At 44.7% G+C, this 22658-nt stretch overlaps 1 protein-coding gene across 2 annotated transcripts in view; it reads left to right on the forward strand.

Annotated features, from left to right (window-relative positions):
- The window catches only part of Adam12 (ADAM metallopeptidase domain 12), a 332872-nt gene that overhangs the window by 195797 nt on the left and 114417 nt on the right, over nucleotides 1–22658 (forward strand). For both annotated transcript variants that reach the window (XM_074078072.1, XM_074078071.1), the window contains exons 4-5: nucleotides 7028–7106; nucleotides 21590–21666. In XM_074078072.1, coding sequence (XP_073934173.1) covers nucleotides 7028–7106; nucleotides 21590–21666 — 156 coding nt within the window. The remainder of the gene's footprint in view (nucleotides 1–7027; nucleotides 7107–21589; nucleotides 21667–22658) is intronic.

Consider the following 22658-nt stretch of genomic DNA (forward strand, 5'->3'; position numbering starts at 1 on the left):
TTTTTGCTAAAAACCAGAGAACATTCTTCAGCGTATGTGGGATCCAGGCTGTGTGCACCCTGGTTTACCTCTCTATCTTTACGTTTATTTTGCTCTGATTCAGGCACAGATAACATTCAGTAAAGGATACTCATTTTGGCAACTAGGAAAATACAGATCGTGGTTTTAAATTATGGTTTTTTATTGTCTGCTATGTTTTGTTAACATTCTAGGAGATTCACCCCTTGTGTGTGAGTATTTGGAGCTATATTTCTACATTCTAGTAAAAGAAAACCATTCCCAAGTGTACTAGTAAGTGAATGATTCCATAATTTGTGGAATAGTAACTTGATAAAGTAAATCTGCAGCAGAAAACGAGGTTGGAGACTCTCACAAACCGGCCTCCAGGAAGAACTCACTTAAGCCTACATGCATGTGTGATTTAATCACAGAGTATCTCTAGGGCCTGCGGGTGTTAATTGACAATAAGAACAGTCTTGTGACACTCTGGCATGAATATGTTGCATAGAATAATTAAACCCACACCGTATGTATGGCCTTCAAAGAAATAAGAGGAAAAAGTTGACATGTCAATGAATTTTCCTATTGTAAGTAATTGATGCCAACCTCTCTTTTCATCCCGGCCTTCCTCATCTGGACACCTGTGAAATGGATGACCAGGTGTCAGGGTTGATCTAGATAACCTGAGAGCATTTGGAATTTTTGAAATAATGAGATCAAGGTTGTGAACATGACTGTCCCTTCCCCGCTCTCTCACTCCATCCCTGTTCCAGGATTAACGACAGCAATTTGAGCGGTATTTCTGGCCATTGATCCAATGAGTGTGGACACCCCTATCCAGCAATAATGTCTCTGTGTTTGCCATCCACTTTTTGAGCAGTCACTGTGCTAGGCTTGGGATGTAGTTTCTAACCTGTAGCTCAGCTCAGTGTAGGAGCAAAACAAGAAAACAAAAAAATATTGCAGAACAGAGAAAGTCCTGTGACAGAATCCTGCAGGAGGCAGGAGAAAAGGCGCTCACTCCAAGGGGGTTTCGGGAGGGGGGGGTGTAAATAAAGGCCTCAGAGACACGGTGAGCGCATGTGCCTTTCTGCTTACTGACACTTTGAGGAAAAATACGTTATTTTAGTGGAATTCATCTCATTCAAACTACACAGCTAAGTTCTATAATGGTAAGTTTGGAGAAGGTTAATTTTAATATTGATCTTAAAAATCACATTAGAGGTAATTTGTTTTTTTGGTTCAATACTCAAGTCTTTTTGGAAATGCAAGATATTTTATAAGAATGTTACCTACGTGGTAATGTCATACTGCAAATTCCAAGTGACTGTTTTCAGCCATGTTTGCCCAAAGACTTTGAGATCAGAGAATATAACACTCAGGTGGAAAGTACAGATTCTGCCTGCTCTCCGGTAAAGGAGGTGCATGCTGGCTGTGTCCTGGTCAGTTTCCACTCTGAGTTGCTCCCCAAGCCACACAGGGTCAGCTGCTGATCAGATATGGCCAAGGGTAGGTCTCTCAGCACCTCACTCACTCTGCATGCCCAACAATGAGGTCAAGGTCACCCTTCCCATCCCAGGTGACCTCCCAGCCTTCAGCCATTATCAACACCTTCTCATGTGTCAGACCCTCTTGAATCCTGGAAGCTGGGATCCTGGCCTGGTCCTTAGGGTGTTCACACCTATCTGCCTGATAACCTTTCCTTTAGTCCTACCCACATCCCTGTTAGGGTGGTCTTTTGCAACCAAGCTCCTGTGTGCTCAGGTCACTGCCATCTGTAATGTCTCCCATTGGGATCTGCCCCCAGCCTGCCTGTCTCAACAATAGCACATCCATCACCCCTCCTGAGACCTCACTCCCTGAGGAGTGGGAACCCCATGTCTTTTCATACCCCCTAATATCACGGTCCCCTGGCTGCTGTCCCTGTAACCTCGGTGCCTTTTAGCACATGCTCTGGAATGTTCTCCTCTGTCCCCACTCCTCACCTCACACCCCACAACAGGTCTTGTTCTTCTCTCATCTTTTATGACTGACTTGGACCCCATTCCCAGGCTGGCTGTGGGGTTAGAAACCCTTCCTTGACCACACACACAGCTCCTGGCATGTCTTTGTCATGGAGTCTTGGCCAGTCCGGGTCCATCCTTCCCCTATGGGGACTCCCATGCGGTATTGGGGGTACAGTGGTAGGCATAGCTTCCTTCCACAGGGGACTACTTGCAGTGTCCTATTGACATGTCCAGCACCAAAAATACTGGTTAAGTGAAAGGATCTTTAGGTATCACTTATACCAGCTAAGCATATGGAAAACAGCAAAACCAACTCCTGGCACTGTTACCACTCATTTTATTTTCTGGTGTCGAGAGGAACAGAATGCCTTGTTAGATCCGCTAATCCAATAAGCAAAGAGAAAGAATGTTCTCGTGAAATTATGCATTCACCTTCTGTTTCCATTTGCTGACATGAGAGGGTCCATCTAATTGGATTTTCTCTTTGGGGAAATCTACAGGATTATTGCTGTCATATTTCCAATATGGCCATTGTCCATCTGTCCTTCTTAATTTTCTCCAGAGGCCTACGACTTCCAGCCACCTTTAAATCAGACACACATCTTCAAACACCACAGTCAAGCATCTTCTCAGGTTTGTCATGGCTCTGGACCCTTGTGCAGTGCTTGCTGGATTTTTTCAGATTCATTCCTTTATTCGTCCTTTATTCCACTCAACACATATCTAGCCATCACTACACGAAGTGCTCTGTAAATATTGTTTGACCAGCTTGTAAAGTCTGCTAGCACCACACAGCAGTTTAGAGCACAAGTTCTAATGCCAAACCCACTGGCACTGCCACATTCAGTGTGTCATTGAATAGTTCACTTGACCTCCCTGTACCTTGATTCCCTCTTTAAATGGGATTAAGAATGGATTAATACCAGATTAATAGATTAATAGGATAGATTAATTGATCTATTTTAATCTACTAATAGAATAGATTAATTAAGAATAGCCAAGTGCTGGTGACCCATGCCTGTAACTCTAGGTACTTAGGAGGCTGAGATTTGAAGGATCATGCTTCAAGGCCAGCCCAGGCAAAGATCCCACCTCAACCAATAGTTGGGACCCTGCCTGTCATCCCAAGCTACATGGTTAGGCTGAGTTCAGGAGAATCACAGTTCCAGGACAGATCAGGTAAAAAAGTTTACGGGACTGCCATTTCAATGAAAAAATAAACACTGAGCATGATGGTGCACACCTGTCATTTCAGCAATGGTGGGAAGTACAAAAGATAGGAGGATTGCAAACCAGACTGTCCTGGGCAAAAAGCAAGACAGTCTCCAAAATAACCAGAGCAAAAGGAGCTGGAGGTGTAGCTCACGCAGTAGAGTACCTGCCTAGCAAGTGTGAAGCCCTGAGTTCAAACTTCAGTACCACGCCCCCCCCGCCCCAAAAAAAATAATAGATTCTCTAACTCATGGAGCTTGGTACTAGAAGGATACAACAAGCCTAGTAAGTGTCTGACCAAAAGAAATGCTTTGCAAGCATTAACTGCCATGGAAAGGGGACACACTCCATTCTTGAGAGGAGGGACAGATAAGGAAGTAAGCCGATGGATGCTGTGCTGCCCAGGAAGCCCAAGGAGCTCTGGGACATGGGACAAAACTGTGATGGCGCCACTTTAGATGAGATGATCAGGAAAGGCCCCTCTGAAGACAACATTTAAGTTAAAAGCAGAAGGGTGACACATACCAGCTGCGTGAAAAGAAACCATGCAAAGGATGGTCCAGACACAGGGCTGGCCAATGGGAAAGGCCCTCAATGGGAAAGAGTCTGGAATGCTCTAGAACCATCCAGAGGCTAATGTTGGCTGGGGTAAGTGTAAGCTAGAGGGGAACTTGCTTAGGTGCAGAGGAAGAGTGGGTAGGGTGAGGTCATGAGCGCCTCAGAGTCATGGGAAGGCACTAAAAGATTGTAAGCAGGGGGTGTCCTGAGCCTGAGGAGGACCTGAGGGAGATGTGAGCTGGCGCAGAGGAAATCAGAGCAGGGAGCAGGAGCCCCAGAATAAGTCATGCTAGCAAGTCTGTGGCTCCTGCATTGTCACCTTCTGCCACCAGCACTGGGACTCTCCAGTCACAGAGAAACTGCACGGTAGTACCAGGAAGTCTCAGGAGCCTGAAGTGTGACCAAGGCTGTATTTCTGCTGGACTTGAATGACATTTCCACGACAATGAAAATAGTACTGCACTGAGTCACGGTTTTAAAAAACAGTAATTAGCTTTATTGCTGTTTCACCCCCAAACTTCTCTGTCTCTTCATTTGCTGACCACTGTCTCCTGAAAGCTCCTTTTCCCTCTCCCCAGTTTTATGATGGACTTTCCATCTCTCTCAGGCATGAAAGGAGTTTTCTCCAGATGTCCATCTCAACTGGCTTTCAGCAGGGCCTGGTCTGAGGCCTTAGATGATGTCTCTTCATTCTACAGAGCCCCAACCTTGCTAAGACTCAAATCACTAATAAATTAATAATAAGACATGGGATAAGTAAAATTATTAAAGAATAGGAAGCAGTACAATAAGTAATGATATAATTTAGACTGTACTAATGTTTTCTTCTCCTTTCTGTGATCTTGGAGCTGGCCAAGTGTCCTCCTCCTGAGACCACTGAAGCCATGACAAGTCCTCTCTCCACATAGGAGTGAGCACCACATAGAGCTCTGCATATCCTTCTGCCTGGGCCTCTGCGGCTGATGTCCCCACGTCTCCTCTCGCCATGTCTTCATCTTCTCAGCCCATCCCGTTCCAATGACCAAGTCCCCATTTGTTGACGTCACATCTCTCTGTTTCCCTTGAAAATCACTCTCTGAAAAGGATCCATTTAGCTTCCTCATGCCCTTCTCACTATTTCTGTCCTTGTCAAGGTCACCAGCCTCCTCCACCCTCCTAGAGACCTATGCCATGTGAACACTGTGCACCCCTTGTCTAAACTCCTCTCTTCAGGCTCCTGTAGCTTCCCCCACCTGCTCTGCTGCTCTCCTGCTCTCCCTCCCTGCTTCTCTCTCCTTTGCTCCTGACAGTCCCCACAGGGCTGTGTCTCCCTAGGAATGGCCTGCCCAGGGAAGCCCTGGGTAGCTCAGAGGAGGTGGGGAGTTTAGAAGATGGGTCTTTGAGAGCCAAATGCATTTTTCAGCATGATTTGTATGCTCCACTGCATAGTGAGGAACAAGGGCAAAGGGAAGGACATCCCTTGTGCCCCATCAGGGAGTGCAAAGGATTGTCTGTATCTTATACTTTCTGCACACTCTCCCCAAACACTCACTATTAAATCCAGTACAACTCAGACCCGCCGTAAAGGTTCAACTGATTTAAACCAGGCCTTTCCTGAATATATCAAAATCCATGTAAAATAGGGAGATTACCCTTAATGCTGAAGTTGGCTGGGGGAGGGCCGTAGGAAATCCCTTCCCTGCCATACTTAGCAGGATGCTGGCTGCAAAACGCAAACTGAACCATCTCAAGCCAAAGAGGAATTCATGAAGAAAAGGAGAGGGGTGTCAACCTGGGGGCACACAGACAGTCTCCCTCCTTTTCCTCCGTGTCACCACACAATGACAGCTTTGTCTCCCTTGCCAGCATCTTCCCAAGGAGGGACCAGGCTGGAGGCCTGCAGCTACATTCTGAGCCTTGCAAACAAGAGGAAGACCTCTTCCCCAGAAGTCCCAACTCACAGTAGGCTGTAGGGAGGATTCATGATTGGTTCATCCTTGGGTCATGTGTTCATCTCTGGACCCAGAGCCACCTCCAGGAGTGGAGAGAGCCCCACCGGAGTCAATGGTGTGAAGATCCAAGGAAAGATAGCATTACCAAACTCCACTGTACCTCTGCAAAGGTCAGGGTTTAAAACAACTCTTGATTCCTTATTTCCTAGATAGATAAAATCCAGGTTCTGTTTACAGCCCTTGTACCAACCTGGCTCCCCAGACTCCATACTCTTCAAGTATTCCTGGATTTCCCTTCCCCTCTCACTCACCTCCTACTCTATCTGCTGGGGCCCAGTGATTGCCAGCTCCTCTGCAAACTCTCCCTTCCCCTTCTCTTTCTGCCTACTGCACATCTGTTCACCCAAGAAGATGTCTCTCCTACTCTGTGACATATCTCCCCACTGCAGGATGCTTCACCTGTCACCCCAGGCTGCAGTGTCCTCAAGAACAAGGGCTGGTCTTATCCTCATATCCCAGCAGCTAGAAGCCAGCACAAATAGGTGCACAGGAAGTACTGCCTGTGGTCGTGTTGAGCAGGATAAAATAGCACAGATCACTTAAGAAGCTGCCAAACCATTTAAAGCCTAAATAATGCCTGCTTTCTTGTCCTCAGTGAAGGACAGTGGATTATCCTAGTGGATTACACAGTTTTAGGATAAATGGGGGGGTGGTTCCTTTTGTCCAGTTTATCTTGGAAATTCAATACTTCAGTGTGTCCAAAATCATTTTTCTTCTCTTCTCACCTGCACTACTGCTTTCAACATTTCATTGTTATTTTAATTTCATCTGTGACATTTCAAAATTGACATCTGGTTCTCTCACCGGTGGGCCTCTACTGTGGAGGTTGACTTGGCCATTGATTCTAGGGCCATGGAGCAGTATGAGCTCCAGGTGTGAGGTCTCAGCTCAGAAAGCTCTGAACTCTGTGTGTGTGTGTGTGTGTGTGTGTGTGTGTGTGTGTGTGTGTGTGCGTGCGCACATGTGCAAAGGTGTGCACTCAGGTGTGTGCGCTGGAGGAATGAGGTGGGAGGAGTGGACGAATCCATGTACCCGGTGCACTGTTGTTCAGTGCACATGTAGTCAGTCTTCACCCGCCTGGGTCTCCTCCAAATTCTCCCTGACAACCGGAATGGGAGAAGGCCCTATGGTGGCCTCAGCACATCACCTGTGCAATAAGGAGGCAGTCAGCACCTCGCTGCCTGGTGACCCAGCCATTCACAGTAGCGTATCAGCAGAGCTCCTGCACTCACCTGTCATGTGGCTCTTATGTTTCCACAGAGGTCTCATTGCCAGCAGCTTCACAGAAACCCATTACCTGCAGGACGGCACCGATGTCTCCCTCGCCCGCAATTACACGGTGAGTGCTGCATGTTTGGATCAACAGAACCCTGAGTTGTTGAATCTGCGCTTCTGCTTTGTAGCCATTCTGTTTCCAGCAAGTCACATGTTCAGATTCATAACTTAGGCCCCAAGAAGCCCTGGGTGTCTATCCCCCAGTGTCTAGGAATCCAGAGTTACTCCAGAAAAACTTGGCCTGGGCCAAGTACGTATCAGGACAGCCCTTTGAACCTGTATGGCAGGGCTGACCCTGAAACCACCTTCCAAGGTCTACAGGATGATCATGGGAAGACTGTTTTTAGAAAATCTAAGCAAAATTAGGGGTGCTTAGGAAGTAGCTCTACCTGGGCTGAATTTTGATGCATTAGACTTTGAAGGACCTTAAAGAAAACTTAAGGAAAAGGGACTCTGCTTAAATGTATCCACAATGTTGATCTGGTTCTATATCAAGAGTATCACTGCCAGGTGTAATGGCACACAACTGTAATCCCAGCTACTCAGGAGGCAGAGACAGGAGGATCTTGAGTTTTAGGCCAGCCAGGGCAAAGTTACGGAGACCCTATGTGAGAAACAAAATACAAAAACAAGAGGATTAGACATGCTCAAGAGGCATCAGACCCTGGAGTCAATCCCTAGTACTGAAAAAATGAACAGTATTACTGTAATATGACATTTACCACCTCCTAGTCAACTTTTCTGACACTTGAACTTTTCTGTCTAACTTCAACAAAATATTCATTTCGTTTGTGCATTCTGTATGCATGCATATAGTCCCATGCAGGAATATGAAAACGCAGAGCAGAGGCCAAAGTTGCTGCCCTCTGAGGGCAGAAAAGCAGGCTACGTGTCTTTAAGAGCTATCAGTATTTGTTTTAAAACAAACTAGCTGGAGGCAAGCTGTGCTTTCTTCTTTCTCTGCATTATGCCAACACTGTTCTTATCGTGAGTCTGGCTCTGGGTGCTTACAAATGGATGGTCCCCCTTTCCAGAAACACAGTGGGGTGGGATACTGCTCTCTCCCAGCCCCAAGAAGACACAAGATTAAAACAGAATCAGCAAAATCACACTGAGGTAGAGACAGAGAGAGCACTGACTGCTCAGTTGGAGCTGCTGGATTCCAAGAGCTACTCAGGACCCAAAGCCAGGTGCTAGGGGTGGGAGCAAGAGACATGGAATCTCTACCAATGGAATCTCACAAAAGCTGGCTCCCCAGGAGAGCTCCTTCTGGTGTGAGAAAAGAGGCAAGAAAGAATTGTTTGCCAGAAATCCCAAACAGCAAAAAAGATTCCACAAGAAATAGGAAACCCCATCCAGCTGTGGTTGTGTGTGCATGCATGCGTGTGTGTGTGTGTGTGTGTGTGTGTGTGTGTGTGTGTGTCTGTGACTGAGTGAAATGGGCTGGGCCCGTGTTCAAAATTTTAATACCATCATAAGAATGGAATTCCCAGGCAACATATTGACCTCAAAACTGGTCTCAAATCAGTGAAGCCCCCATGGGCCCAGGCTGAAGCCAACCCAGAATTGTTCCTTAGGGATATTTCTACAGCTCAGGTTATGTGAACTGCCCATGCAAAGAAGAGAAAAGGATAATAAAAACATTAAAGATGAGTCCCAAGTCACAATTACAAACCAAACAATGAACAAAGCCACTGTACGTGACCATCAGTGGACAAAAGAAGCGAATTACTACTTCCAGGAATACAAGATAATAGAAAAACCAGATTAAAAATGTACAGAGAACAGAGTAGGTCTAATAGAGATTCTCCTAGGAAAATATATTTTTCAGAAATAGGAAAGAAGCAATGATTAAACAGAATGTGGTCAGAATGTCCCCGAATTAAAGAAAGATGTGAATCTTGAAGAACGGCCACCAAGTCCCAATCAGGAAGAATCAGAATGCACCAAATGACTTATAGAGAAACTGCAAAACATTGAAGATGAAGTCATAAAACAAGCAGAGACAAAGAGAAATTTGTACAAAACAATAACCATTGAATCAACAATAGATTTCTCATTAACAACCACAGAATTAAAACTTCAGGGGAGCAGAGGGAAAATTATGGCCACAGTCAGCCTTATACTGAAGTTATTTTACAACAATAAGAGTAAAGTAGACACACTCATATAAAGAGAAGAGGACTCTCGCATCTGAGCGAAAAATACTTACCCAAGAACACCTAATGACAGTACCCAAATAGGAAGGAAATGAACAACGGGTGGTCAGAAGCAATAGTAAGCAAAATAATTGCATGTGAATGTCTGCTTAAAATAACAAGCACAACAATAATGACTAAATTATTAAAACAATTATAAATTATAAAAACAAAGAAATAGATTTAAAACAGTTTAAGAATTTGTATTGTGCTAAAGAATAATAGACGTGCGAATAAACTTTGGAGTTTGATAAGTAAAATATGTGTTCTGCAATTTCAAGCGTAACAATTTAAAGAAAAGAAAAAGAGAATGTATTATTCCAAGTAATTGAGAATGAATAAAAATAGTGTATCAACTTAGTAAAGGGCAGGAAAGAAGGAAAAGAATAAAGAAGAAAATGTACGTAAGACACAAACTAAGATGAAAAGGAGAAGCCTATTAATCTCACTATATGTAAATAAATTTGTTAAACTTAAAATGAAATCCAGCTACATAAATTTTACAAGAGTCACACACCCAAATACAAAATGGTTATGAAAGGAAAGGAATGGTAACAAAAAGGATTGGATTAAGAAATCTTAATCCAAAGAAATCTGCAGACAAGCTAGACCTTAGGGCAAGAAAAAAAAACATTATTATAATGTACTGATAAAAAGATGAATTCAAAAGGATGGTAAAGGAATTGTGACAGCATATAAGAAATAATGGAAAGACTCTAACTGTAACCTTTAAATCTAGCTATAGATTCATCTAGAATTAATGCTTTAGCCCAACTCCCAGTTAAAGGGTTTCTTAAAATCTAAGAAATCCATTAAAAATTAGGTGAACTAAGGCATTTTTTTTTTGCTTCTTAGTAAGATCATAATTTTTAAAAACCCACTAATACCAACATAACACTTAAACTCAGTAATTTCTCAAGAGAGAAATTCTCTAGGTCCAAAATTGGTCTGGAAGATTCCAGATCCATAATCTCTCCACAGGGCGGGGGGCTCTGTGTGTGTGCAGAGCCAGGAGCTGTGTCTTTCCTTCTCCCCATCTTCCCATGAGGAGATGGATGGCCAGGTCCTTCCCCAGGATGGGTACCAAGCTTTGGCTGGCAAGAGCAGTAGGGTAGAAATTTCCAGAATCCTCACTTCTACCAGGCCTCAGCTAGTATCCTCTGCAGAACATCCCAGAAGCCCCTTACTGAAAGGCTCTCAAGCTGACGCTGTGTTGTGACCTTCAGCCTACTCTGAATCTTTCTTCAGTAGGCAAAGCAATTGGAGGATGGATTAATTGATACCCTCAACCACCCAGAAGCCACAGCACCCTCGCTGCCATAATTAGAAAAATAACGACTCCTCTTTTTCATCCAAAACCTGACTTCACCCATTCCGAGTGCCGTCCTAAGCGTCAGCTATGTTACTGTAAAGATAAGGACTGAGAAAGCTGGTTCTCAACACACAGCCCGCGGGCCAGTCATCTGGACCTCGGAAAGTCCCAGGCCATGTATTACTGTTGATGGTGAGGAGACAGATGCAGCCTGGGGAGGAGATTGGCTCTTATTGAATCAGGATGCAAAACAAAAAGAAATTTGCTGATTCATCTCTTCATCTTCTAAAGTCAGCCCTCAACGAGTTTCCCTAAATTTGAGGTTATGTATACAATAAGAACCACTTTGGCTGTAGTACTTTTGTTTTGTTTTTAATACCTCAGCGGTCAGTGTAAGCTGGCTGACTCCGAGGAGTGACTGATTTTAATGCATGGAATTCATCTCGTCCCTTCTCTCCATTGTCCTGACATGATGAAGTACTTGTGACTTTGTCCTTTGTTGACCACATCTAAGGGAGGATTATGTTTTATATTGTCACTTCTAATAAGGCCTGTGGGAGACAGTAGGCATGACATTTGTGCTGTTCACATGCACAAAAGCAGCCCTGGGAAAGGGAGAATCACCACCCAGAGCTCCCTTGTGCCCTCTGCACTGTGGTAGGAAAGCATGAATCGGGGGCCAGGAGAGGGAGGAACATTCCAGGCGGGTGCAGAGTTTTCCTGGGGAAGGGAAATGTGTAGATGGTAGCAAAGATCAGCGTGTACAGGACCTGGAGACTGGTAATAAACTTGTTCATGGTAGGGAAACACTGGGAAGCCATTACAAGACTTTCCCCAAGGCATTGTCACCATGTTTGGACTCTGAGAAGACTCCACTGACCCAAGCATGAGGAAGTAGCCAGAGGGTCAGGAGCTGGAAGCCCAGGTGAGAGGCACTGCCATGGAGGCCAGGTGCATAGAAATGGAAAGAAAGAAAAATGGCCCGTACACATGAGAACTGGCCAAAAATGTTCCATGTATCTTATGTGTTTCTTGTAATATGATACTGGAAATCTTTCTTAGAAGAGACCTCAGAAGGCAGCCAGCCAATGCTAACTGAGGCTCGACCGCAGCAGGTCATGGAGTCTAACATTTTGTTAAAGGTGTTGTTGGCGTGACATCCCAGCCATTTCCATGACAACTATTTCCTGTGGAATGCAAGTAGAATCTTTGACAATTGGCTTGACTAAGCACATTGGGCAAATGGACATTTGCTCTCTGCAGCTAGAAAGCTTCTGAAAAGAAGGGAGGATGGTTCTGGAGGAGAGAGGGAAGTCAGCGCATATCCTGTCTCCTAAGTGTTCCAAGTGTGAGCAAAGCCATCACTCTGGAAACCATCTGAAGTGCACTGAATTTCCCATGTCCCTGCATGCCCCTTGCCCCTAACTCCCCAACTCTTCTGCTTGCCTCTTTTTTTTTTTTCTTTTTTTTTCTGGTACTGGGGCTTGAACTCAGGGCCTTCACCTTGAGCCACTCTACCAGCCTGATTTTTTTGTGATAGGGCTTTTTCAAGATAGGGTGTGGCAAACTATTTGCCCAGGCTGGCTTCAAACTGTGATCCTCCTATCTCTGCCTCCTGAGTAGCTGGGATTACAGGTATGAGCACCAGCACCCATGCCTGTTGTGCTTGCCTCTCTAATGGCCACTCAGTTCGTTCCTTCTGACGGAAGCCCTCATCACTGGCTGCTCCCCCCAGGTCTTCCCCATCCACAAAAACCTCTGCTCTGTAGCAACCCTCATCTACTCCCTGCATGCGCCAGTCCGGTCCCTCCTTTCTTCTCCATCTGAAGATGTCTGGCCACCTGACTCTCCCCAACTTCCAGTCTTACCTGATTTCAATCCAGACCCCTTCTGCCTAAAACATCTTTCTATTTCTGTCACTCCCCATTGCCATTGTATTTTGATGTTCTCAGATCATTAGCAGTTCCCCCCACCCTTGATCAAGTGCAAATTTCTTAGACTTTACCACACAAAGGTGGCACCCCCAACCTTTTCCATGCATGTATGCATTCACTCATTCACTCACTCCACAAATGTTACTGAGTGCCCAATAGGACAGGTAATCCTGAGTGAACATCAATATTTTGCAAGGCGCTGTGCACCTTAGCTTTCTTAGTTGATCCTCGTCATCAGTCAATTTTTGTTATTTTTATACCCAAATGGGGAGACTGAGGCACAGAGAGGCAAAGTTACTAAACCAAGGCTATAGCTATTGAGGATCCCAGCCCCTAAGATCTGCCTCCTGAATCGGAGTGCCTGGCCACTGGGAAGTGCTGTCCCTGATTTCAATCTGGCTCGGAGCAGAAGGGAGCCATGTTGCTATGTGTTTGTTGTCATGGAATTAGTCTATCATATGGTAGTGAGGAAGACTAGGGAACAGACTGGCACTCATTTACAAAGGGCAACCTCTGACATGCTTTTGGAGGAGAGAAGAGAATGTTTGGATGAACCAAGTCCTAGAATATGAAGATAGAGGTCAGGCCACCCCTGGAAACTCACCAAACGGCTCATTGTGGGGCCTGTCTGAACTCAGCTCAGTAAGGTCCCAGAGGGAGGACAAGGCCCTGTCCTCAGGAAGCTGACAACAGGTGACATGATGGCCAGGGCAAGGACACTGTCAGAGTCAAGCAATGGAAGCACCAAGCCATCTCCCAAAGGGAGTCCAGGCCCTGGCGACTTTCATTCCTCTAAAGTGTCAGGAGAATTTAGAGGCAAGGCTCGGAGCCAGGCCTTCTGACTGGGGCAGAAGTGTGGACATTAGGAAAGTAGCCACAGGATCTAAATCCTTAACCAGCCACACGCTGTGGAGGTGAAGCAGTGGACACTGAGTCAAGCCTTAAGAAAAGTGAGCTAAGGAACCCTCTTACACTGTTGGTGGGAATGTAGACTAGTACAACCACTCTGGAAAAAAATTTGGAGGCTACTTAAAAAGCTGGACATCGATCTACCATTTGATCCAGCAATACCACTCTTGGGGATATACCCAAAAGACTGTTACTCCAGAGGCACCTGCACACCCATGTTTATTGCAGCACTATTCACAATAGCCAAGTTATGGAAACAGCCAAGATGCCCCACCACTGACGAATGGATTAAGAAAATGTGGTATCTATACACAATGGAATTTTATGCAGCCATGAAGAAGAACGAAATGTTATCATTTGCTGGTAAATGGGTGGAATTGGAGAACATCATTCTGAGTGAGGTTAGCCTGGCCCAAAAGACCAAAAATCGTATGTTCTCCCTCATATGTGGACATTAGATCAAGGGCAAATACAACAAGGGGATTGGACTATGAACACATGATAAAAGCGAGAGCACACAAGGGAGGGGTGAGGATAGGTAAGACACCTAAAAAACTAGCTAGCATTTGTTGCCCTTAACACAGAGAAACTAAAGCAGATACCTTAAAGCAACTGAGGCCAATGGGAAACGGGGAACAGGTACTAGAGAAAAGGTTAGATCAAAAAGAATCAACCTAGAAGGTAACACCCACGCACAGGAAATCAATGTGAGTCAATGCCCTGTATAGCTATCCTTATCTCAACCAGCAAAAACCCTTGTTCCTTCCTATTATTGCTTATACTCTCTCTACAACAAAATTAGAAATAAGGGCAAAATAGTTTCTGCTGGGTATTGAGGGGGTGGGAGAGGGAGGGGGCGGAGTGGGTGGTAAGGGAGGGGGTGGGGGCAGGGGGGAGAAATGAACCAAGCCTTGTATGCACATATGAATAATAAAAGAAAAATGAAAAAAAAAATGCAAAAAAAAAAAAAAAGAAAAGAAAAGTGAGCTAGCCACAGCCACTGCTCTGCTGTTGTCATCACTTACAACAGCCCTTTCCTACACTGCGCCATTTTCCTCCTCAAATCCCTCATAGATCGTGGTGATAGATGATAAAGTGAACCTCAGCTGACAAACGTGGGTGAGTCGCCAGTAACCAAGCTCATGAGACTGGTACACCTCCATCAGATAGCAAGCAGCCCCTTGGGTCTTCTGCCCCTGCCCACTGCCCCCTGTGTGCCTTTTCAGGGTTCTGCACAAAATCCTCCCCAGCACCTAAGAAGATCAGGAGCTGAAAGTTAGGAACAAGTGAGGGGGTGCACGCAAATAGCACCCTTTCTTTCTGACAGGTTTGTTTCTCTCACACTCGTCTACAAAACTACACTGAGCAAGGGTTTGGTACGGAGGAGAACAGTAGGTGGAAAGTAGAGCTGACAGCATAACAGGCTGCAAGTTCTTACCTATTTTGGTATTCCAAGGGCTAAGGATGCCTTGCATCTCACAAGGTTCTTCATGATCCTTTGATCCATAAATCTCTGGGCAATTAAGTGCCCATCCCATTTCCCAGATTAAAAACTCAGACTCCAAGTCTCAACTGAAGACTTCCATCTCTGGATTGCTCTGTGGTCTCATGATTGCGGACGTGCTGTTTCCAGGCCTGATTTGCCAGGAGGTCCCAGAGAACTCGAACGTGATTTCTTACGCATGGGTTCTCCAACGCAAAGGAACTGGAATGGCCCCTGGGTTAGGCCTGTGCAGTTTCTAAGCAGACGTGATAATCATTAGAGTTGTGGGAGCATAGGTAGCCCTGGGAGGATGGGTGTGTCCGCTGTTTTCTCACTGATCCTGCCCTGCAGGAGCTCAGGGCTGAGCTGGGGTAGCTAGCTCTGCAAACACAGAGGCTGCAGTCACTCTTTGCTTGGTGAACTGTCACCTTGTTTTGGTCTCAAGCAAGCATGTGCTCAGTGGAGGCTTGATGTTCCATATAGGGAACAAAGGCCCACCACCTTCCTGGGGAAGTGCAGTAGAGCTCTGTCTCCCTCTCCCCCTCCCTTCCCCTCCTTCCCCTACTCCACAGACTGTTCTCTGCTTTTGGGAATGACTTCACTTTCCTTCAGTCCCATAAGTAACATCATAGTGAGAGACCACAAGACAGCATGCGTGCAAGTTTGCATTTTAGGTGGGAGTTTTCATTCTAAAAAAAGAAAGACACTCATGAGAGTGTCATGCAAGAAGTCATGGAGGGAAGCCAGCCAGGAGTATAGAGACCTGGGTTTGAGGTCCTGCCCTGCCAGAAGCTGCCTCTGTGACCTTCAAAGACTGTTGAGCTAGCAAGGCCTCATTTTCCACAACTGTTGGGGGAGTATCTGGCCCAAAGAGCGAGGTTGGCCTGATGTGGCTTCTTTCAGCTACATCTTGCAAGGCCTTTTGTTGTGTTGCCTATGGCAGGGGTGGGGGCAGGCTCTCTGAATTCCCAGGAAAAGAAGCGATGAAAATACCGTTCTCTGGGCACATGCTAACTGACTCTGTCTGCTAGCAGTCTTTTTAATCACAAGGTCGGGCCATTTTTGTTACCACTTTAGCATATAAAATTCCTTTATTTCTAGTCTACTGAGAGTTGAGTACCAGAAGTCTGATTTGACTTCCCGCAGGGCGTAGAGTTAAGGGCTACCAATTTTCAAGTTCAAGAGTTCTTATTCCAGCTTCCTCTTACCCACCATTACATATGATTGATAGCATTGGACAGAAGGAAAACGTATCTTACTGGAGTGGGGAAATGTATTAGGTTAAATAATAAGTATATAAAATACATGGTTAGAGGTTTTGTAAAGGGAAAGATGTAATTTTGTGGCCGTGCATGTTTGGGACTCTTTTCCATGTTAGGTTTTGTTGGTAGAAATAGAATGTATTAGATCAGCAGAATGAGGCAAAGACAACTGCCCTAGGAGGACAGCATCTTGTTCAGTGATGCCTTCACAGATGTGAGCATGAGGAAGGGGACTGTACAGTTTGATGCCTTTGGGGCAATCAGATAGAGGAGATGGGTGCATTCTGGGAAAATGTGTGGAGAGCCATAGCTCTCCAGCAAGGAGCTACTGTGGTGATCAGTTGGCTCAGGGAGCTGTAGGGTGCAGATGTTGTCTGGCATGCTGGCACTCTGCCATGTTCCTTGCCAGCATGGCACATCCAGCCAGCAACAGGCCTAGTGTCCATGAGACCTGTGCGCCTCTGTCTCTGGGCATCAGTGTATAATGACCACTTGGCTTTGGAATACAGCACACACTGGCTTGGGGACCTTGAGCAGACACCACTGGTCGTGATGCTGCCTGCAAGGCTCCTCTCCTTCTGCCTCCTGCCTAAGAGATCAAACCCCCATTAAGATCAGAAAATATGTTTCTGTCACTCCCACAATCAAATTTTCTAGTCAATCATGTATACATGGTATGACAGCCATGTTTATTCTTCATTGCATTGTGAAATTATCAAATCAGGTGTCACATTATAGAAACTAAATCACATTTATTTACACATTCACTGAGTCATGCTCAAATAATTAAATTTCATGAAGTCAGAATTATCCTGGAGAACCTGCAATTTAGAATTCTAGCAATTATGTATAGTAACGTAAGAAGTTAATCCCTGCTTGGTAGTCAACTGTCTGAAGGGGATAGTGGTGTCAGAGCTGAGGCATAAGTCGTTAGCTCTCGTGATGACTGAGAGTGCTGGTGTTGTTTAAGGAATAGCTCAGAGGAGCAAAACCCTATCTCCTCCTTCCTTCATAAGCAATCCTTCAACCAGATGTTGAACTAGAAATTAATTTGATACTAATTTGCTCTCAGCTCATGCTTTAATGAGCTTATATTTCTGTGTATTTAATTCGAAAGCACATTTGATAAATAATCTATTACAAAAGTAAATTGAAATTTAGAATAAATGAGTTTGAATTTTCAGAGGTCACTACTTGGTTTTTAAACAGTATTTGGCAGGTTAATTATTTAACTGTTATTTAGCTGAGAAAAATATTATTATCAAATTAGTTTCCAGTTTTCAAATCAGGACTTAGCCAGTATTTAACCAGTTTTCACCTATGGTGGCATTTCATATTTCTCTAAAATGGAGGAGATTCTAAGATGGACCCCAAAAATCAGCAGCAGTCAGAACCTAGAGGGTGAGGTCACTGCAGGCAGGCTAAACTCCAACCACAGCTGCTGTCACTTCGCACTGAGCTATCTTGGGCTGTGACATGCCTCTGTGTGCCCAGGGCCGAAATCCCCACACCCCACGAGCCACAGCCTAGATGGGGATCAGAATCTTACTGACGCCCTGAGGTGTTTCAGCCCAATTATGTAATCTCCTCATAGTCAGAGAATTATCATCGTGCCTCTCTTAGGAGTTACCTAGAGAGAGGGGACCGTGGAGCCATCCAAAATCTGTTTCACAGCCATGCTGAGGAGGCACACTGGCAGCAAGGGCTGGCCTCCTTGATGGCCTGGTGGATCTGATGCAACTGGTGGGGCATCCTCAACCCTGTTCAAACCTCCCACGTGCCCTTGACTATGCTACACACTTATTAACAAGAACAGCTGCACTGGGGAGGAACAGGCCACTGCTAGTGCCACATTCATTCCTGTGCCTGCATCCACAGCCAAGCAGAACTAATACCCCCATCCCCCATTGCCTCTGCCCCTGAGTCCCTCTCCTGCCCTGGTCCCTGGACGCCAGCCATCCCACCCCATGATGTGTAGGGAGGATCCAAAAACAAACCCATAAGACTTGCATTGTTTATTATTGATATGTTCAACAGCACAGAAAATCCAAGATTTGCTGCAAACTATTAAACTGGTATCATCAGCAAGATGTCTGATACCAGATCAACTTACAAAACCAAAAGTTTCCCTTTACATTAAAATAGCAAAATGTGAGACATAATAGAAAAAAAGATTCTATCATGATATCAATAAATCTATACAATGATATCAATAAATCTATACAATACCTACTATAAGCTTTACAAAAATTGATCACCACATGTAAGAAAACAAATAAACTTAAGGACAAAAAAATGGCCTCATTAAAAGAAGAGCCCTACATGGGCATGAATAGAGCAAGTCTTTGTGAAAATGCAAGCTCTCCCCAAATTGACCTATACCCTCAATGGAAAACCAAGCTGAAATAAAAATTTGATTCTAAAATTCATTTGAAAGAGAAATAAGTGATAACATCCTAGAAATGTTGAAAACAAACAATACCAAAAGAAAAGTTGCTGTTTGTAGGTTACCATAAAAATTCAGTGGGGGAAAGAATTGTCTTTTCAACAAATGGTTCTGGGATAATTGTCTACCCATCCACATGCAGAAGAATGATGCCAGACTCCTACTTTAAACCATATACAAAAAATTAATTCAAAATGGATCAGAGATATGAATGGAACCGTTAAACCCATAAAACTCTTAAAAGAAAACAAGTGTAAAACTTCATGGCCTACATAATGGTTTCTTGGCCCCTAAAGTATAAGCAATGAAAGGAAAAAATAGACAAATTGGACCTCATGAAAAATAAAGACTGTGCTTAAAAAAACACAACTAATAAAATATAAAGATCACCCACAGAATTGGAGACAGCATTTGCAAATCATATATCTGATGAGGGACTAGTATTCACAGTATATAAAGAACCCCTCCAACTTGACAATAAAAAGGCAACAACTCAACTGAAAAACAAGCAAAGGATTTGAATACACATTTCTCCAAGGAAGATTTCCAAATCACACTAGCACACAAGAAGACACTGAATGTCATTAGTCACTAGGGAAAAGGAAATCCAAACCACATTAAGATGCAGGTCTCAGTCCTAGGATGGCTGTAATTAAACAATCAGAAGTGTTGGCGAGGCATGGAAAAGCTGGATATCTCACACACTGCTCATGGAAATAGAAATAGAAACAGTGTGACAGTACTTCAAAGAGTTAAGCATCCTGTGTCCAGAGGACCCAGCAAGTCCACAGCAGAACAAAAAAGCATGTCCACACAAAAATTGGCACTCAAGTGTTCATAACGGCGTAACTTATAAGAAAAAAAGCTGAAACAGTGCTGATACCCACCCAATGACAAATGCATAAACAAATTGCAGTGGAGTACCACGCAGCAATTTAAAAAGAATGAAGTACTGACGCCTGCTACAACATGACTGTCTTAAAAGCATTATGCTAAATGCAAGAAGCCAGACACAAGGCCTTAGATTGTACGATCCCATTTATACGAAATAAATAAAAGAGGCCAATCCACCGTGACAGAAGGTAGATTAGTAGTTGCCAAGGAATGGCGGGGGGAGATAAGGAACATGGACTGTGGGTGGATTCCAGGTTTCTTTGGGGGCTGATAACAGTGTCCAGGAATTAGATATTGGTGGTCATTTCACACCCCTGTGGACCTGAGTGATGGAGAAAATCCTCTACTAAATGTACTCTGAACCACTGAAAACATTTAAAATGGTGAAATTGGTGGTATGGAATTGAGTCTTTATCTTAAAAGAGAACTTGCTCTATCAGATATCAAAATGTAGTATACAACGATTATAATTGATTTCACAAATGGGAGTTTGCCTTAGTGGACTGGAGAGTCCAAAGGCGGAACCACAAACAGTGTGGGTATTTGGTACTTGACAAAGTGGCATCCTAAATCAGTGAAGAAAGGACAAATGATTACGGAGAGTGACTGGCTCTTAGCTTATCAGGAAGCTACGATTCCAACCTCATACTTTCAGATAATAAATTCAAGATGGGTAAGAGCTAATTGCAAGATTATTTAAAAAATAAAGAAGAAGAAAATAGGGCTGAGCACGTTGGTACATCTCTATAATCCCAGCTACTTGGGAGGCAGAAGATCATGGTCTGAAGCCAGCTGGACCCTATCTGAAAAATATCTTATGCAAAAGGAAATGGGGATATGGTTCAAGTAGACCCTGAGCTCAGAGAAAGCTGCCTTAAGCAATGCACAAAACTCAGATAGAGAAAGGTAGATAAACTTGAACTTATAAAAACCAGAAACTTGGACCAACAAAAGATGCCAGAAGCAAAGTTAAAAGACATTTCCCACATATTACAGGTAAAATATTAATATCCTGACTACATAATGAGCCTCTAAAATCAATAAGAAAAAGTCAAACAAAATAACAAGTCTCCCTACAGCCTCCCCATGTCTTTCCTCTCCTCTGTCTCCTCTCCTCCCCTCTCCTCCTTTCTTCCCTTCCCCTGCTAGACTCTTGCCCTCTATTCTGTGAGTCATTGTAGCCCCTTTTTCATGGTGCTGATTTCCCTCCATTCCTCAACCCCAAGGGTCCTTGTTCTTAGCAAAATCTAGGTAGTCTGTAAATTACTGTTGTTGTGGGAGAAAGCACCATTTGCTGATATGGGCAGGGTTGGGACCAGTGTCTGCTTCTCTTTTCCTCTTTGAAGTGGCAGCCCCTTCCCTGTAGGGACCCCATACCCAACTGGCACAAGGAGGACCTGAATGAAGAGGGCCTGCATGAAGGACCCATCAGCCTTAGTGGGGTTGTAGCATAACCTTTACCCGCCAGCAACTTTAACCTTGAGTCCGAACAGATATCTGTCTCCACTAAGGAAGCCTCAGGTGCTGTGGTTTCTTTTTGCAAGCAGTGACATTAGTGACACCACAATGCTGCAGGCATGTCACACGGGAATTTTTGTCTTCAACTTACACCACCTCATTGTGCCTTCCTGCAACTGTGAACTGGGTAATTCAGAGAGGCCCCTCTTTCTTTCCTCACCTCTCCCTTCTTCTCACGTGCTTTTCTGTTTTCATAAGCCATACATTTCACAGTGTTGCTTAAATACCCCCTGCAGGTCCTTCTCTCATTACCAAAGGCAATTCACATGAGGGTAAAATGACCATGTCACCACAATTTGTTCTGCTGGTGGATTTTGTGCAACACTGTCCCAGGACTCTTCCAGAGGGTGTCAGAGAGGCAGGGATGGGGCTGATGCATTTTAAAGCCCTCACGATAACCTCTAAGTGGATAAGATCCTCCAGCCGTAGATCTTGGTGGGTCACATTCGCCTTAGCACTAACTATTACGACCACTTATGCAAAAGGAAACTGCGATTAAAAACGAGGGGAAAGGACTGGAGGCAGTTGACTTACTGTAACTGGTCAAGAAGCTACAATTACTGAACTCGCTTTCTCCCCACTCCCCTCCAGGGCCATTGTTACTACCACGGACATGTGGAAGGATATGCTGGTTCCATGGTCAGCCTCAGCACTTGTTCTGGTCTCAGGTAAGTGGCCGTGACCATGGCAAGTCTGGTCTTAAGTGCACCAACCACAGACCCGCCCCCCCCCCCACTGTCTTTTCGCACTTGTGCCAAAGTCCTGGGAGTCTGTGCTAGAGCCTCACAGCGCCTGATCAAGAGGGACAAGGCTTTTGTGATTACTCACAGCCGTAGGGCAGCACGGCTAACGCGGGATCTTAGCGCCCTGTTCACTGCTCCTTTTGTATGCCATTCGCAGACCTGCTGGGATGAGTTTCAGCATCCAAACATTGTGTTCATATCTTTCATTTTTGTGGCTTGATAATTCCTGGTGCTGTAAGTCAGGGCATTAGATATTAAACTGCTGCCTTAATTTTTAAAAATTTTAAAACGGTCCTTCTCATTAGGAAACAAAATAAGGGAACTAATTTAAAGTTGACCAAGGTGAGTTGGATATAGGTGTGCATTTGTAGGGCTTGACTGCTATGGGTGAATGCAAGAACTAATTGCCCTCTGGTGGGGGCCAAGTCAACCCTGGGCTCACAGCCCCTTCCCTCCAAATCACGGTTGTTGTCATCAATTGGCTGTTATGTGCTCCCCAGGAAAGCCATTTGTCTGACACTTTTCAAGCTACCTCAGCCTTTTTACTGGGTTGGTTTATTGAGTTTGTGAACTGACAGCTTGTATCCTCAAAATCCTGGGTGGTTTGGGACCATGGCACCAGAGTGTGGCTCTGAAGGAGGGAAGACAGAGAAGGATCTAGAAGAATGTATCAGCTTGAGTTAAAAGGTGAGGTTGCATTCTGTAGGTCCCAGTAACTGCAACATCCTTGTGAGTTCTGTGCGGGATTGGGGAGACATACCACACCCATGGCATAGCATTCACACATCACAACACAGCTACACCACACACACATACCCACAACACCACAAATGTGATATACGCACATACAGCACAACACAAATGAAAGGCCATCTTGTCTTTCTTGGTTCTGCAGTTCACCTCCTCTTCGGCCTCCT

The sequence above is a fragment of the Castor canadensis genome, chromosome 7 (genome assembly GCF_047511655.1).
Source record: "Castor canadensis chromosome 7, mCasCan1.hap1v2, whole genome shotgun sequence".
Lineage (NCBI taxonomy): Eukaryota > Metazoa > Chordata > Mammalia > Rodentia > Castoridae > Castor > Castor canadensis.